At 42.8% G+C, this 13,947-nt stretch overlaps 1 protein-coding gene across 1 annotated transcript in view; it reads left to right on the top strand.

The window, feature by feature from the left end:
• Nucleotides 1-231: 231 nt before the first annotated feature.
• LOC139230187 (complement C4-A-like) overlaps nucleotides 232-13,947 on the top strand; it is a 186,096-nt gene continuing 172,380 nt past the window's right edge. Inside the window, exons 1-2 of the mRNA XM_070862027.1 lie at nucleotides 232-236; nucleotides 4,430-4,622. Of these exons, the coding sequence (XP_070718128.1) occupies nucleotides 232-236; nucleotides 4,430-4,622 (198 nt within the window). The remainder of the gene's footprint in view (nucleotides 237-4,429; nucleotides 4,623-13,947) is intronic.

The following is a 13,947-nucleotide window of genomic DNA, read 5'->3' as shown; positions in this document are numbered from 1 at the left end:
ACACATTCAAAGGGGGTTACAGTAAAAATTACACCTCCCACCTCGCAATACCTAATCCTAGCTAGGTTGGACTCCAGGGCAGGCAGGGACCATGCTTACTAATCCTTTCTGGTCAGTTAGCGGTAGTTCGCGATTTCGGGGTTCATTGAATTCTGTAGGTTCTGCTTGCCGTACCCCGAACATTGGAGAAGACTTCTTACTGTGCAATCTTCAGTTGGGTTGAGTCCGCTGATGCGGTAAGGTGCGTTTTGGATCTATGGGGTAAGTACCCGGTTTTCTTCGTTAGCAATAGGTTCAAAATCTCTTTAGGTAATGTTCACCTGTTGGTAGTCAGGACTTAGACTGTAGAGTGGAAACTTTCGATTCTTCGGTTTCTTTCTGTTGGAATTTTGTTTCAAGTTTGGTCGATCGCGGTGGTTTTTTGGTGGTACCATGTTGGCTGTGGTTGGTTGCTGCCTCGATGGTGATGTTCTTCCTTCCTTTTGGACTTCAGGACTTCGAGGCTGGAGAAGTTAGTTTACAACTGTCACGTTGGTTTCTCTCCCTTCTTGATGACATAAGCACAGTATGGCACACGCGTAGTATGGCACCTGGTGTAGTATGACATACCCTCTGTTAAACGAGGGGGTCAGTTGTACGGTTTGAGTTGTCCTAATCTTTGCACCAAATCAGTCCAGAATACTTTGTTTAAATTTGGCAGGCTTGACATTTCTTTGTAATATTTTGGCGGGCTGGTTAAAAGTTAATATGTCTTGGGTGGGGTGCTCTTCTAAATCTGTTTCCTGATGGAAATATTAGCTTGGTAATCGCAATCTCCTTTTGTGCTTGGGTTTTGCATACAGGCTGTAGTGGGCCATTTTGATCTTATTCATGTTGAAGATGGCTTTTCTCGGTTCAGTTCGATGGCTGGCCATCTCTGGGTTATTGTTGTAATGTTAATGTCTGTTGTGGAGAAGGGTTTTCGAGTATCCATTTCTCCAGACAGTTTACCTTAGTCCCAACACCCAGACAGTTCCAATAATCAAGTGGGCTTCTTTAGTTCCTTAGGCCCGCCCACAGACTTGAATTTGTCTTGTAAAAGTCTAAAATTCGATGAAAGTTCGTAGTTTCTTCCATCAGCACTTTAGGATTTCAAACTTTCCGGTAGACAGTCCCAAATTAAATTTCCTTTCCAATGCGCCCAAACACTGGGAGGGGGTTTCCGTGAATTTTGACCTTTCATTTGAGCAATTTATATTGGGCACTAACCAATTAATACATAACTCACGGTTACAGTGGAAAACTTTACATAGAATTACATAGACTGTGCAGTACAGAAACAGGCCATTCGGCCCAACATACTGATGTTTATGTTCTACACGAGCCGCCTCCCGCCCTACTTCATCTCACCCTATCAGCATATCCCTCATGTGTTTATCCAGCTTCACCTCAAGCTGTCAGAAAGGGTTCAGCTGGCAGTGCTGCTTCGATGTTAACACTGAAGCCACTTGAGTGAATGAGTAACCGTGAATCGATATTGCTGACTGTGTTTGCATCAAAGACAGACTCTGATACTTGGGTTTGAAATGTGTTGACAGACCCGATATTGTGTATTGAGCTCTGGGAGAGTGTGGGCATCCCTTTAAACAGCGAGAATGTTGCTGCCTCTGCTGTGTTTTTATGTGTTCACCTCAGTAACTGAGCAAGCCCCTTCGTAAGTATGGCGTGGATTATATACCTTCTTCTTTCGGCCTCTGGGTAGATGCAAGTGGAAGCTTTGGGGTAGAGTTTGTGCTTTGGGATATTGCACCCAAAATGGACTTGAAATTGCACTGTTTCGGTTAGGCTTCCACGAAAATTCATTTGCATAATTGCGGGCAGTGTAATAGAACATAATTGATTCTTTAATTTCCCCTGCCATTAAAGAATATACCCTGATGTATTTAAAAGTGGTGACTTGGTGCACTTTTATTAACATGAGACCGAATCGACGCCCAACTTTCAGCAAAGATTGTGCTCAGCAGCTACAATGTCCACTGAGGTCTCCCAATTTCCCCCCCGTGAGGGAACCCGCAGAAACGGCGTAATTGACCGCTCAGGCCATTTCTTCCGGGTTTATGCAACTCCTCCGGTGGAGTTACGGAGGGCGAGGACCCCAGTGGGGATTCTACCCCAGCAATAAGAAAGAAAGAAAGACTTGCATTTATATAGCGCCTTTCACGACCACCGGACCTCTCAAAGCGTTTTACAGCCAATGAAGTACTTTTGGAGTGTAGTCACTGTTGTATTATCGTCCCAGGGCCCAGGGACAGCACGGGCCAGCCCACACTGCGATATGTGTGCGCACTAGGTCTGTGCAGCAGAGCTGGTCTCCAGTCGTCTTGGTTAACCCTTGCCACTGGACCAAGACCTAGCTCTGTCAAGCCCATGTGGTGGCTGGTGTGCAACGGCCACCACACGTTAAAAAAATCCACGCATGGGCATCTTTCACCTCTTCAGGATTTTGTTTAGGACCTGGAATTTTAGGTCCTTCATTGAAACACCTGTGAACTTTTTGATGTGGAAGCAAGTCATCCTCGATTCGAGGGACTGCCTATGATGATGATCGTCCTATCAGTAAATTTAACTCATTCCCCTCCCCTTGTTCCCAGAAAACCATTAGCTTGTTAAAGCACAGGGGCCAACACTTTCCCGATACTCACTAAGAGCATCATCAGAGGCAGTCCCTCGGAGTCGAGGAAGACTTGCTTCCACTCTAAAAGTGAGTTCTCAGGCGACTGTACAGTTCAATAGGAAATTACAATCTCTGTCACAGGTGGGACAGACAGTGGTTGAAGGAAAGGGTGGGTGGGGAGTCTGGTTTGCCGCACGCTCCTTCCGCTGCCTGTGCTTGTTTTCTGCATGCTCTCGGCGACGAGACTCGAGGCGCTCAGCGCCCTCCCGGATGCACTTCCTCCACCGAGGGCGGTCTTGGGCCAGGGACTCCCAGGTGTCGGTGGGGATGTTGCACTTTATCAAGTAGGCTTTGAGGGTGTCCTTGTAACGTTTCCTCTGCCCACCTGGGGCTCGCTTGCCATGTAGGAGTTCAGAGTAGAGCGCTTGCTTTGGGAGTCTCGTGTCGGGCTTGCGAACAATGTGGCCCACCCAACGGAGCTGGTCGAGTGTGGTCTGTGCCTCGATGCTGGGGATGTTAGCCTGACCGTGAACGCTAACGTTGGTGCATCTGTCCTCCCAGGGGATTTGCAGGATCTTGCGGAGACATCGTTGGTGGTATTTCTCCAGCAATTTGAGGTGTCTACTGTAAATGGTCCGTGTCACTAAGAGCAGGATTGAGCTGGAAGCACAAACGGTATCACACATCTCTTTCCATTTACAGTCGCCTATTGTTCAGCGGCCTGTGTGGGCAGATAATTGGGCCTTTGGCCAATCTCTTCCCAGTTTCAGTCAGGCCACATCCTACCCAGTGTAGAAAAGAATGTATCCAACAATACCACAGGAATGATCCACCAACAGCAACCTGAGTGAATAGGGGGATAGAAAATAGTCTTGGCCGCCAGCGTATAAGTGCGATATCGAGTCAGCTGTCCCTCATACACCCAGCCCAATACTGAGTCCCATTGACTTCTACAACAACAACAACAACAACTTGTATTTGTATAATTCTTTACCCAGAGAGTGGTGAGAATGTGGAACTCGCTACCACAGGGAGTGGTTGAAGCGAATAGTATCGAAGTATTTAAGGGGAGGCTAGACAAGTATATGAGGGAGAAGGGAATAGAGGGAGAGGGTGATGCTGATAGATTTAGATGAGGAAAGACGGGAGGAGGTTCGAGCAGAGCATAAACGCCGGCATTAACTGGTTGGGCCGACTGGCCTGTTTCTGTGCCGTATATCCCACGTAATCCTATGTAATAATTCATTTAATGCAGTAAAACATTCTAAGGCACTTCACAGGAGCGTTATCAGTCAAAATTTGACACCGAGCCACATAAGGAGATATTAGGGAAGGTGACCAAAAGCTTGGCCAAAGAGGTAGTTTTTAAGAAGCTTCTTAAAAGAGGAGTGAGTTGGAGAGGTTTAGGCAGAGCTTGGGGCCTCGGCAGCTGAAGGCACGGCCACCAGTGGTGGAGCGATTATAATCGGGGTGCCCAAGACCGGAATTGGACGAGTGCAGAGATCGTTGGAGAGTTGTGGGTCTGGAAGAGATTACAGAGATAGGGAGGGGCGAGGGTCATGGAGGGATTTGAAAACAAGGATGAAAATGTTAAAAATGGAGGTGTTGAGCGCCAGGGAGCCAATGAAGGTCAGCGAGCACAGGGGCGATGTATATGAAGCAATCCATGCGATTCTGCTCGAGCTGAATTTCCACTCCATGTCCTGTCACTTGAATCAAGCACAGCAAAAAGCTCGCCAGTAGGTCTGAAATAAAGCTCTTTACTATTTAATTTAGCTACCTGATTACCGCCCCGAACATTATTCACGTGGGGGTGAAGGAAAGCGTCAGCATTCAGCTACATGACGCACAAGGCACTGTCAGCTTGCATGTTTATTGCTGGGATAACATCAGAAGGCAGAAATGTTCAGATGGCGCCCGCTTTACACTGAACCCAGGAAACAATTATCAGGAGACTAAAACTATAACGGTGAGTACTTTACCCAAAATGTATTTCGGGATTAAAAGGTCAGTGAAAGATTTGTCGTTTCAGAAGTGTGTCTCGAAATGTGTCCACAATATTTATATTCAGTTGGGTCCATACGCATTGTTTACCTGAATGCCTCATGTTATAAAAACCACATGCCTCAATCTCTGTCTGACTGTCAGATTACCGCAAAAAAAAAAATGAGGCTTCTATCGTTCATGTTATGATCCTTCTCAGCGCTTTTACACCTTTCTAATTTTAACTTGGGGGCGATGGTGTAAAACCAGTGATTATAAAAAGGATATAGAGGCACTGGAGAGGGTGCAGAGAAGATTTACAAGGATGATACCAGAAATGCCAGGGGTATACATATCAGGAAAGAATGAACAGGCTGGGTCTCTTTTCTCTTGAAAAAAGGCTGAGGGGTGACCTATTAGAGGTCTTTGTAATTATGAAAGGTTTTGATAGAGTGGATACAAAGAGAATGTTTCCACTTGTGGGGAAGAGCATAACTAGAGGCCATCAATATAAGATAGTCACCAAGAAATCCAATAGGGAATTCAGAAGAACATTCTTTACCCAGAGAGTGGTGAGAATGTGGAACTCACTACCACAGGGAGTGGTTGAAGCAAATAGTATCGATGTATTTAAGGGGAGGCTAGAAAAACATGAGGGAGAAGGGAATAGAGGGTTATGCTGATAGATTGAGATGAGGAAAGACGGGAGGAGGCTCGAGTTGAGCCAGCATGGACTGGTTGGGCTAAATGGCCTGTTTCTGTGCCGTATATCCTATGTAATCCTATGATACTGAATTAGCTGTCTTTCAAACACCACACTTGACTTTCTTTCACATTGCAGTAAGTGGAAGGGAGAATCAGCTGGAACGTATAATGGGCAGCCAATTCGAAATTGTCCATTTAACACGATTGCCCCAAAGTTAACATGACTCTCAGTGCATTGCCTTGCTCCACTGGTATCTCGATGATCTCCTCAGAGTATCTTCCGATGCACACACACCCAATTCTCCCACAACAACCTTCTGCATATTTTTCCATTTTCCTGCATGGTCTACTTTGAATTGAAATACTTATTTTTCCCAGAAAGCAATTAAAAAATAAAACAATAGCAACTTGTATTTATACAGCGCCTTTAACATAGCAACATGTCCCACGGCGCTTCACAGGAGCGTTATTGACACCGAGCCAAATAAGGTGACAGTAGGGCAGATGAGCAAAAGCTCCGTTAATGATAGTGGTGAACCTGTGGAATTCCCGACCACAGAAAGTAGTTGAGGCCAATTCACTAAATATATTCAAAAAGGAGTTAGATGTAGTCCTTACTACTAGGGGAATCAAGGGGTATGGCGAGAAAGTAGGAATGTGGTACTGAAGTTGCATGTTCAGCCATGAACTCATTGAATGGCGGTGCAGGCTAGAAATGCCGAATGGCCTAATCCTGCACCTATTTTCTATGTTTCTATGTTTCTAAAGAGAAATGTTTCAAGGAGCGTCTTAAAGGAGGAAAGAGAGGCAGAGAGGAAATTCCAGAGCTTGGGGCCCAGGCAGCTGAAAGCACGGTCCATCAATGGTGGGGCGATTAAATTCGGGGATGTGTGTATCTGCCTGTGTGTTGTGACTGTTTCAAATGAGAGGGTGATCTGACAGTGTGCATGTTTACAGGAAGAGGATGGTATAATATGTGTGTTTCCAGGGAGAGGATGATATAATGTGTGTGTTTACAGGGAGAGGATGGTATAATGTATGTTTACAGGGAGAGGATGGTATAATGTGCGTGTTTACAGGGAGAGGGTGGTATAATGTATGTTTACAGAGAGAGGATGGTATAATGTGTGTTTACAGGGAGAGGATGGTATAATGTGTGTGTTTACAGTGAGAGGATGGTATAATGTGTGTTTACAGGAAGTGGATGGTATAATGTGTGTTCACAGAGAGAGGATGGTATAATGTGTGGTTACAGGGAGAGGATGGTATAATGTGTGTTTACAGGAAGAGGATGGTATAATGTGTGTTTACAGGGATAGGATGGTATAATGCGTGTGTTTACAGGGAGAGGACGGTATAATGCGTGTGTTTACAGGGAGAGGATGGTATAATGTGTGTGTTTACAGGGAGAGGATGGTGTAATGTGTGTTTACAGGAAGTGGATGGTATAATGTGTGTTCACAGAGAGAGGATGGTATAATGTGTGGTTACAGGGAGAGGATGGTATAATGTGTGTTTACAGGAAGAGGATGGTATAATGTGTGTTTACAGGGAGAGGATGGTATAATGCGTGTGTTTACAGGGAGAGGACGGTATAATGCGTGTGTTTACAGGGAGAGGATGGTATAATGTGTGTGTTTACAGGGAGAGGATGGTGTAATGTGTGTTTACAGGAAGAGGATAGTATAATGTGTGCTTACAGAGAGAGGATAGCATAATGTGTGTTTACAGGGAGAGGATGGTATAATGTGTGTTTACAGGGAGAGGATGATATAACGTGTGTGTTTACAGAGAGAGGATGGTATATAATGTGCGTTTACAGGAAGAGGATGGTATAATGTGTGTCTACAGAGAGAGGATGGTATAATGTGTGTTTACAGAGAGAGGATGGTATAATGTGTGTTTACAGAGAGAGGATGGTATAATGTGTGTTTACAGGGAGAAGATGGTATAATGTGTGTGTTTACAGAGAGAGGATGGTATAATGTGTGTTTACAGGGAGAGGATGGTATAATGTGTGTTTACAGAGAGAGGATGGTATAATGTGTGTTTACAGGGAGAGGGTGGTATAATGTGTGTTTACAGAGAGAGGATGGTATAATGTGTGTGCTTACAGAGAGAGAATGGTATAATGTGTGTGTTTAGAGGGAGAGGATGTTATAATGTGTGTTTACAGAGAAAGGATGTTATAATGTGTGTTTACAGAGAGAGGATGGTATAATGAGTGTGTTTACAGGGAGAGGATGGTATAATGTGTGTTTGCAGGGAGAGGATGGTATAATGTGTGTTTACAGGGAGAGGATGGTATAATGTGAGTTTACAGGGAGAGGATGATATAATGTGTGTGTTTACAGAGAGAGGATGGTATATAATGTGCGTTTACAGGAAGAGGATGGTATAATGTGTGTTTACAGGGAGAGGATGATATAATGTGTGTGTTTACAGGGAGAGGATGGTATAATGTGTGTTTACAGGGAGAGGATGGTATAATGTGTGTTTACAGGGAGAGGATGGTATAATATGTGTTTACAGAGAGAGGATGGTATAATGTGTGTTTTCAGAGAGAGGATGGGATAATGAATGTGTTTACAGGGAGAGGATGGTATAATGTGTGTTGACAGGGAGAGGATGGTATAATGTGTGTTTACAGGGAGAGGATGGTATAATGTGTGTGTTTACAGAGAGAGGATGGTATATAATGTGCGTTTACAGGAAGAGGATGGTATAATGTGTGTCTACAGAGAGAGGATGGTATAATGTTTGTTTACAGGGAGAGGATGGTATAATGTGTGTGTTTACAGGGAGAGGATGGTATAATGTGTGTTTACAGGGAGAGGATGGTATATAATGTGTGTTTACAAGTGGAGGATGGTGTAATGTGTGTTTACAGGGAGAGGATGGTATAATGTGTGTTTACAGGGAGAGGATAGTATAATGTGTGTGTTTACAGGGTGAGGATAGTATAATGTGTGTTTACAGGGAGAGGATGGTATAATGCGTGTTTACAGGGAGAGGATGGTATAATGTGTGATTACAGGGAGAGGATCGTATAATGTGTGTGTTTACAGGGAGAGGATGGTATAATGTGTGTGTTTACAGGGAGAGGATGGTATAATGTGTGTGTTTACAGGGAGAGGATGGTATAATGTGTGTGTTTACAGGGAGAGGATGGTATAATGTGTGTGTTTACAGGGAGAGGATGGTATAATGTGTGTGTTTACAGGGAGAGGATGGTATAATGTGTGTGTTTACAGGAAGAGGATAGTATAATGTGTGCTTACAGAGAGAGGATAGTATAATGTGTGTTTACAGGGAGAGGATGGTATAATGTGTGTTTACAGGGAGAGGATGGTATAATGTGTGTTTACAGGGAGAGGATGGTATAATGTGTGTTTACAGGGAGAGGATGATATAACGTGTGTGTTTACAGAGAGAGGATGGTATATAATGTGCGTTTACAGAGAGAGGATGGTATAATGTGTGTTTACAGGGAGAAGATGGTATAATGTGTGTGTTTACAGAGAGAGGATGGTATAATGTGTGTTTACAGGGAGAGGATGGTATAATGTGTGTTTACAGAGAGAGGGTGGTATAATGTGTGTTTACAGGGAGAGGGTGGTATAATGTGTGTGTTTAGAGGGAGAGGATGTTATAATGTGTGTTTACAGAGAGAGGATGGTATAATGTGTGTTTACAGAGAGAGGATGGTACAATGTGTGTTTACAGAGAGAGAATGGTATAATGTGTGTGTTTAGAGGGAGAGGATGTTATAATGTGTGTTTACAGAGAGAGGATGGTATAATGTGTGTTTACAGAGAGAGGATGGTACAATGTGTGTCTACAGAGAGAGGATGATATAACGTGTGATTACAGGGAGAGGATCGTATAATGTGTGTGTTTACAGGGAGAGGATGGTATAATGTGTGTGTTTACAGGGAGAGGATGGTATAATGTGTGTGTTTACAGGGAGAGGATGGTATAATGTGTGTGTTTACAGGGAGAGGATGGTATAATGTGTGTGTTTACAGGGAGAGGATGGTATAATATGTGTTTACAGAGAGAGGATGGTATAATGTGTGTTTACAGGGAGAGGATGGTATAATGTGTGTTTACAGAGAGAGGATAGTATAATGTGTGTTTACAGGGAGAGGATGGTATAATGTGTGTTTACAGGGAGAGGATGGTATAATGTGTGTTTACAGGGAGAGGATGGTATAATGTGTGTTTACAGGGAGAGGATGATATAACGTGTGTGTTTACAGAGAGAGGATGGTATATAATGTGCGTTTACAGAGAGAGGATGGTATAATGTGTGTTTACAGAGAGAGGATGGTATAATGTGTGTTTACAGGGAGAAGATGGTATAATGTGTGTGTTTACAGAGAGAGGATGGTATAATGTGTGTTTACAGGGAGAGGATGGTATAATGTGTGTTTACAGAGAGAGGGTGGTATAATGTGTGTTTACAGGGAGAGGGTGGTATAATGTGTGTGTTTAGAGGGAGAGGATGTTATAATGTGTGTTTACAGAGAGAGGATGGTATAATGTGTGTTTACAGAGAGAGGATGGTACAATGTGTGTTTACAGAGAGAGAATGGTATAATGTGTGTGTTTAGAGGGAGAGGATGTTATAATGTGTGTTTACAGAGAGAGGATGGTATAATGTGTGTTTACAGAGAGAGGATGGTACAATGTGTGTCTACAGAGAGAGGATGATATAATGTGTGATTACAGGGAGAGGATCGTATAATGTGTGTGTTCACAGGGAGAGGATGGTATAATGTGTGTGTTTACAGGGAGAGGATGGTATAATGTGTGTGTTTACAGGGAGAGGATGGTATATAATGTGTGTGTTTACAGGGAGAGGATGGTATAATGTGTGTGTTTACAGGGAGAGGATGGTATAATATGTGTTTACAGAGAGAGGATGGTATAATGTGTGTTTTCAGAGAGAGGATGGGATAATGAATGTGTTTACAGGGAGAGGATGGTATAATGTGTGTTGACAGGGAGAGGATGGTATAATGTGTGTTTACAGCGAGAGGATGGTATAATGTGTGTGTTTACAGAGAGAGGATGGTATATAATGTGCGTTTACAGGAAGAGGATGGTATAATGTGTGTCTACAGAGAGAGGATGGTATAATGTTTGTTTACAGGGAGAGGATGGTATAATGTGTGTGTTTACAGGGAGAGGATGGTATAATGTGTGTTTACAGAGAGAGGGTGGTATAATGTGTGTTTACAGGGAGAGGATGGTATAATGTGTGTTTACAGGGAGAGGATAGTATAATGTGTGTGTTTACAGGGTGAGGATGGTATAATGTGTGTTTACAGGGATAGGATGGTATAATGTGTGTTTACAGGGAGAGGATGGTATAATGTGTGTTTACAGGGAGAGGATGGTATAATGTGTGATTACAGGGAGAGGATGGTATAATGTGTGTGTTTACAGGGAGAGGATGGTATAATGTGTGTGTTTACAGGGAGAGGATGGTGTAATGTGTGTTTACAGGAAGTGGATGGTATAATGTGTGTTCACAGAGAGAGGATGGTATAATGTGTGGTTACAGGGAGAGGATGGTATAATGTGTGTTTACAGGAAGAGGATGGTATAATGTGTGTTTACAGGGAGAGGATGGTATAATGCGTGTGTTTACAGGGAGAGGACGGTATAATGCGTGTGTTTACAGGGAGAGGATGGTATAATGTGTGTGTTTACAGCGAGAGGATGGTGTAATGTGTGTTTACAGGAAGAGGATAGTATAATGTGTGCTTACAGAGAGAGGATAGCATAATGTGTGTTTACAGGGAGAGGATGGTATAATGTGTGTGTTTACAGGGAGAGGATGGTGTAATGTGTGTTTACAGGAAGTGGATGGTATAATGTGTGTTCACAGAGAGAGGATGGTATAATGTGTGGTTACAGGGAGAGGATGGTATAATGTGTGTTTACAGGGAGAGGATGGTATAATGTGTGTTTACAGGGAGAGGATGATATAACGTGTGTGTTTACAGAGAGGGGATGGTATATAATGTGCGTTTACAGGAAGAGGATGGTATAATGTGTGTTTACAGAGAGAGGATGGTATAATGTGTGTTTACAGGGAGAGGGTGGTATAATGTGTGTTTACAGAGAGAGGATGGTATAATGTGTGTGCTTACAGAGAGAGAATGGTATAATGTGTGTGTTTAGAGGGAGAGGATGTTATAATGTGTGTTTACAGAGAAAGGATGTTATAATGTGTGTTTACAGAGAGAGGATGGTATAATGAGTGTGTTTACAGGGAGAGGATGGTATAATGTGTGTTTGCAGGGAGAGGATGGTATAATGTGTGTTTACAGGGAGAGGATGGTATAATGTGAGTTTACAGGGAGAGGATGATATAATGTGTGTGTTTACAGAGAGAGGATGGTATATAATGTGCGTTTACAGGAAGAGGATGGTATAATGTGTGTTTACAGGGAGAGGATGATATAATGTGTGTGTTTACAGGGAGAGGATGGTATAATGTGTGTTTACAGGGAGAGGATGGTATAATGTGTGTTTACAGGGAGAGGATGGTATAATATGTGTTTACAGAGAGAGGATGGTATAATGTGTGTTTTCAGAGAGAGGATGGGATAATGAATGTGTTTACAGGGAGAGGATGGTATAATGTGTGTTGACAGGGAGAGGATGGTATAATGTGTGTTTACAGGGAGAGGATGGTATAATGTGTGTGTTTACAGAGAGAGGATGGTATATAATGTGCGTTTACAGGAAGAGGATGGTATAATGTGTGTCTACAGAGAGAGGATGGTATAATGTTTGTTTACAGGGAGAGGATAGTATAATGTGTGTGTTTACAGGGTGAGGATGGTATAATGTGTGTTTACAGGGAGAGGATGGTATAATGCGTGTTTACAGGGAGAGGATGGTATAATGTGTGATTACAGGGAGAGGATGGTATAATGTGTGTGTTTACAGGGAGAGGATGGTATAATGTGTGTGTTTACAGGGAGAGGATGGTATAATGTGTGTGTTTACAGAGAGAGGATGGTATATAATGTGCGTTTACAGGAAGAGGATGGTATAATGTGTGTTGACAGGGAGAGGATGGTATAATGTGTGTTGACAGGGAGAGGATGGTATAATGTGTGTGTTTACAGAGAGAGGATGGTATATAATGTGCGTTTACAGGAAGAGGATGGTATAATGTGTGTCTACAGAGAGAGGATGGTATAATGTTTGTTTACAGGGAGAGGATAGTATAATGTGTGTGTTTACAGGGAGAGGATGGTATAATGTGTGTGTTTACAGGGAGAGGATGGTATAATGTGTGTGTTTACAGGGAGAGGATGGTATAATGTGTGTGTTTACAGGGAGAGGATGGTATAATGTGTGTGTTTACAGGGAGAGGATGGTATAATGTGTGTGTTTACAGGGAGAGGATGGTATAATGTGTGTGTTTACAGGAAGAGGATAGTATAATGTGTGCTTACAGAGAGAGGATAGTATAATGTGTGTTTACAGGGAGAGGATGGTATAATGTGTGTTTACAGGGAGAGGATGGTATTATGTGTGTTTACAGGGAGAGGATGGTATAATGTGTGTTTACAGGGAGAGGATGATATAACGTGTGTGTTTACAGAGAGAGGATGGTATATAATGTGCGTTTACAGAGAGAGGATGGTATAATGTGTGTTTACAGAGAGAGGATGGTATAATGTGTGTTTACAGGGAGAGGATGGTATAATGTGTGTGTTTACAGAGAGAGGATGGTATAATGTGTGTTTACAGGGAGAGAATGGTATAATGTGTGTTTACAGAGAGAGGGTGGTATAATGCGTGTTTACAGGGAGAGGGTGGTATAATGTGTGTGTTTAGAGGGAGAGGATGTTATAATGTGTGTTTACAGAGAGAGGATGGTATAATGTGTGTTTACAGAGAGAGGATGGTACAATGTGTGTTTACAGAGAGAGAATGGTATAATGTGTGTGTTTAGAGGAAGAGGATGTTATAATGTGTGTTTACAGAGAGAGGATGGTATAATGTGTGTTTACAGAGAGAGGATGGTACAATGTGTGTCTACAGAGAGAGGATGATATAATGTGTGATTACAGGGAGAGGATCGTATAATGTGTGTGTTTACAGGGAGAGGATGGTATAATGAGTGTGTTTACAGGGAGAGGATGGTATAATGTGTGTGTTTACAGGGAGAGGATGGTATAATGTGTGTGTTTACAGGGAGAGGATGGTATAATGTGTGTGTTTACAGGGAGAGGATGGTATAATATGTGTTTACAGAAAGAGGATGGTATAATGTGTGTTTACAGGGAGAGGATGGTATAATGTGTGTTTACAGAGAGAGGATAGTATAATGTGTGTTTACAGGGAGAGGATGGTATAATGTGTGTTTACAGGGAGAGGATGGTATAATGTGTGTTTACAGGGAGAGGATGGTATAATGTGTGTTTACAGGGAGAGGATGATATAACGTGTGTGTTTACAGAGAGAGGATGGTATATAATGTGCGTTTACAGAGAGAGGATGGTATAATGTGTGTTTACAGAGAGAGGATGGTATAATGTGTGTTTACAGGGAGAAGATGGTATAATGTGTGT

The sequence above is a fragment of the Pristiophorus japonicus genome, chromosome 19, assembly GCF_044704955.1.
Source record: "Pristiophorus japonicus isolate sPriJap1 chromosome 19, sPriJap1.hap1, whole genome shotgun sequence".
Classification (NCBI taxonomy): Eukaryota; Metazoa; Chordata; class Chondrichthyes; family Pristiophoridae; genus Pristiophorus; species Pristiophorus japonicus.
This window is presented reverse-complemented; position numbering and strand designations above follow the sequence as displayed.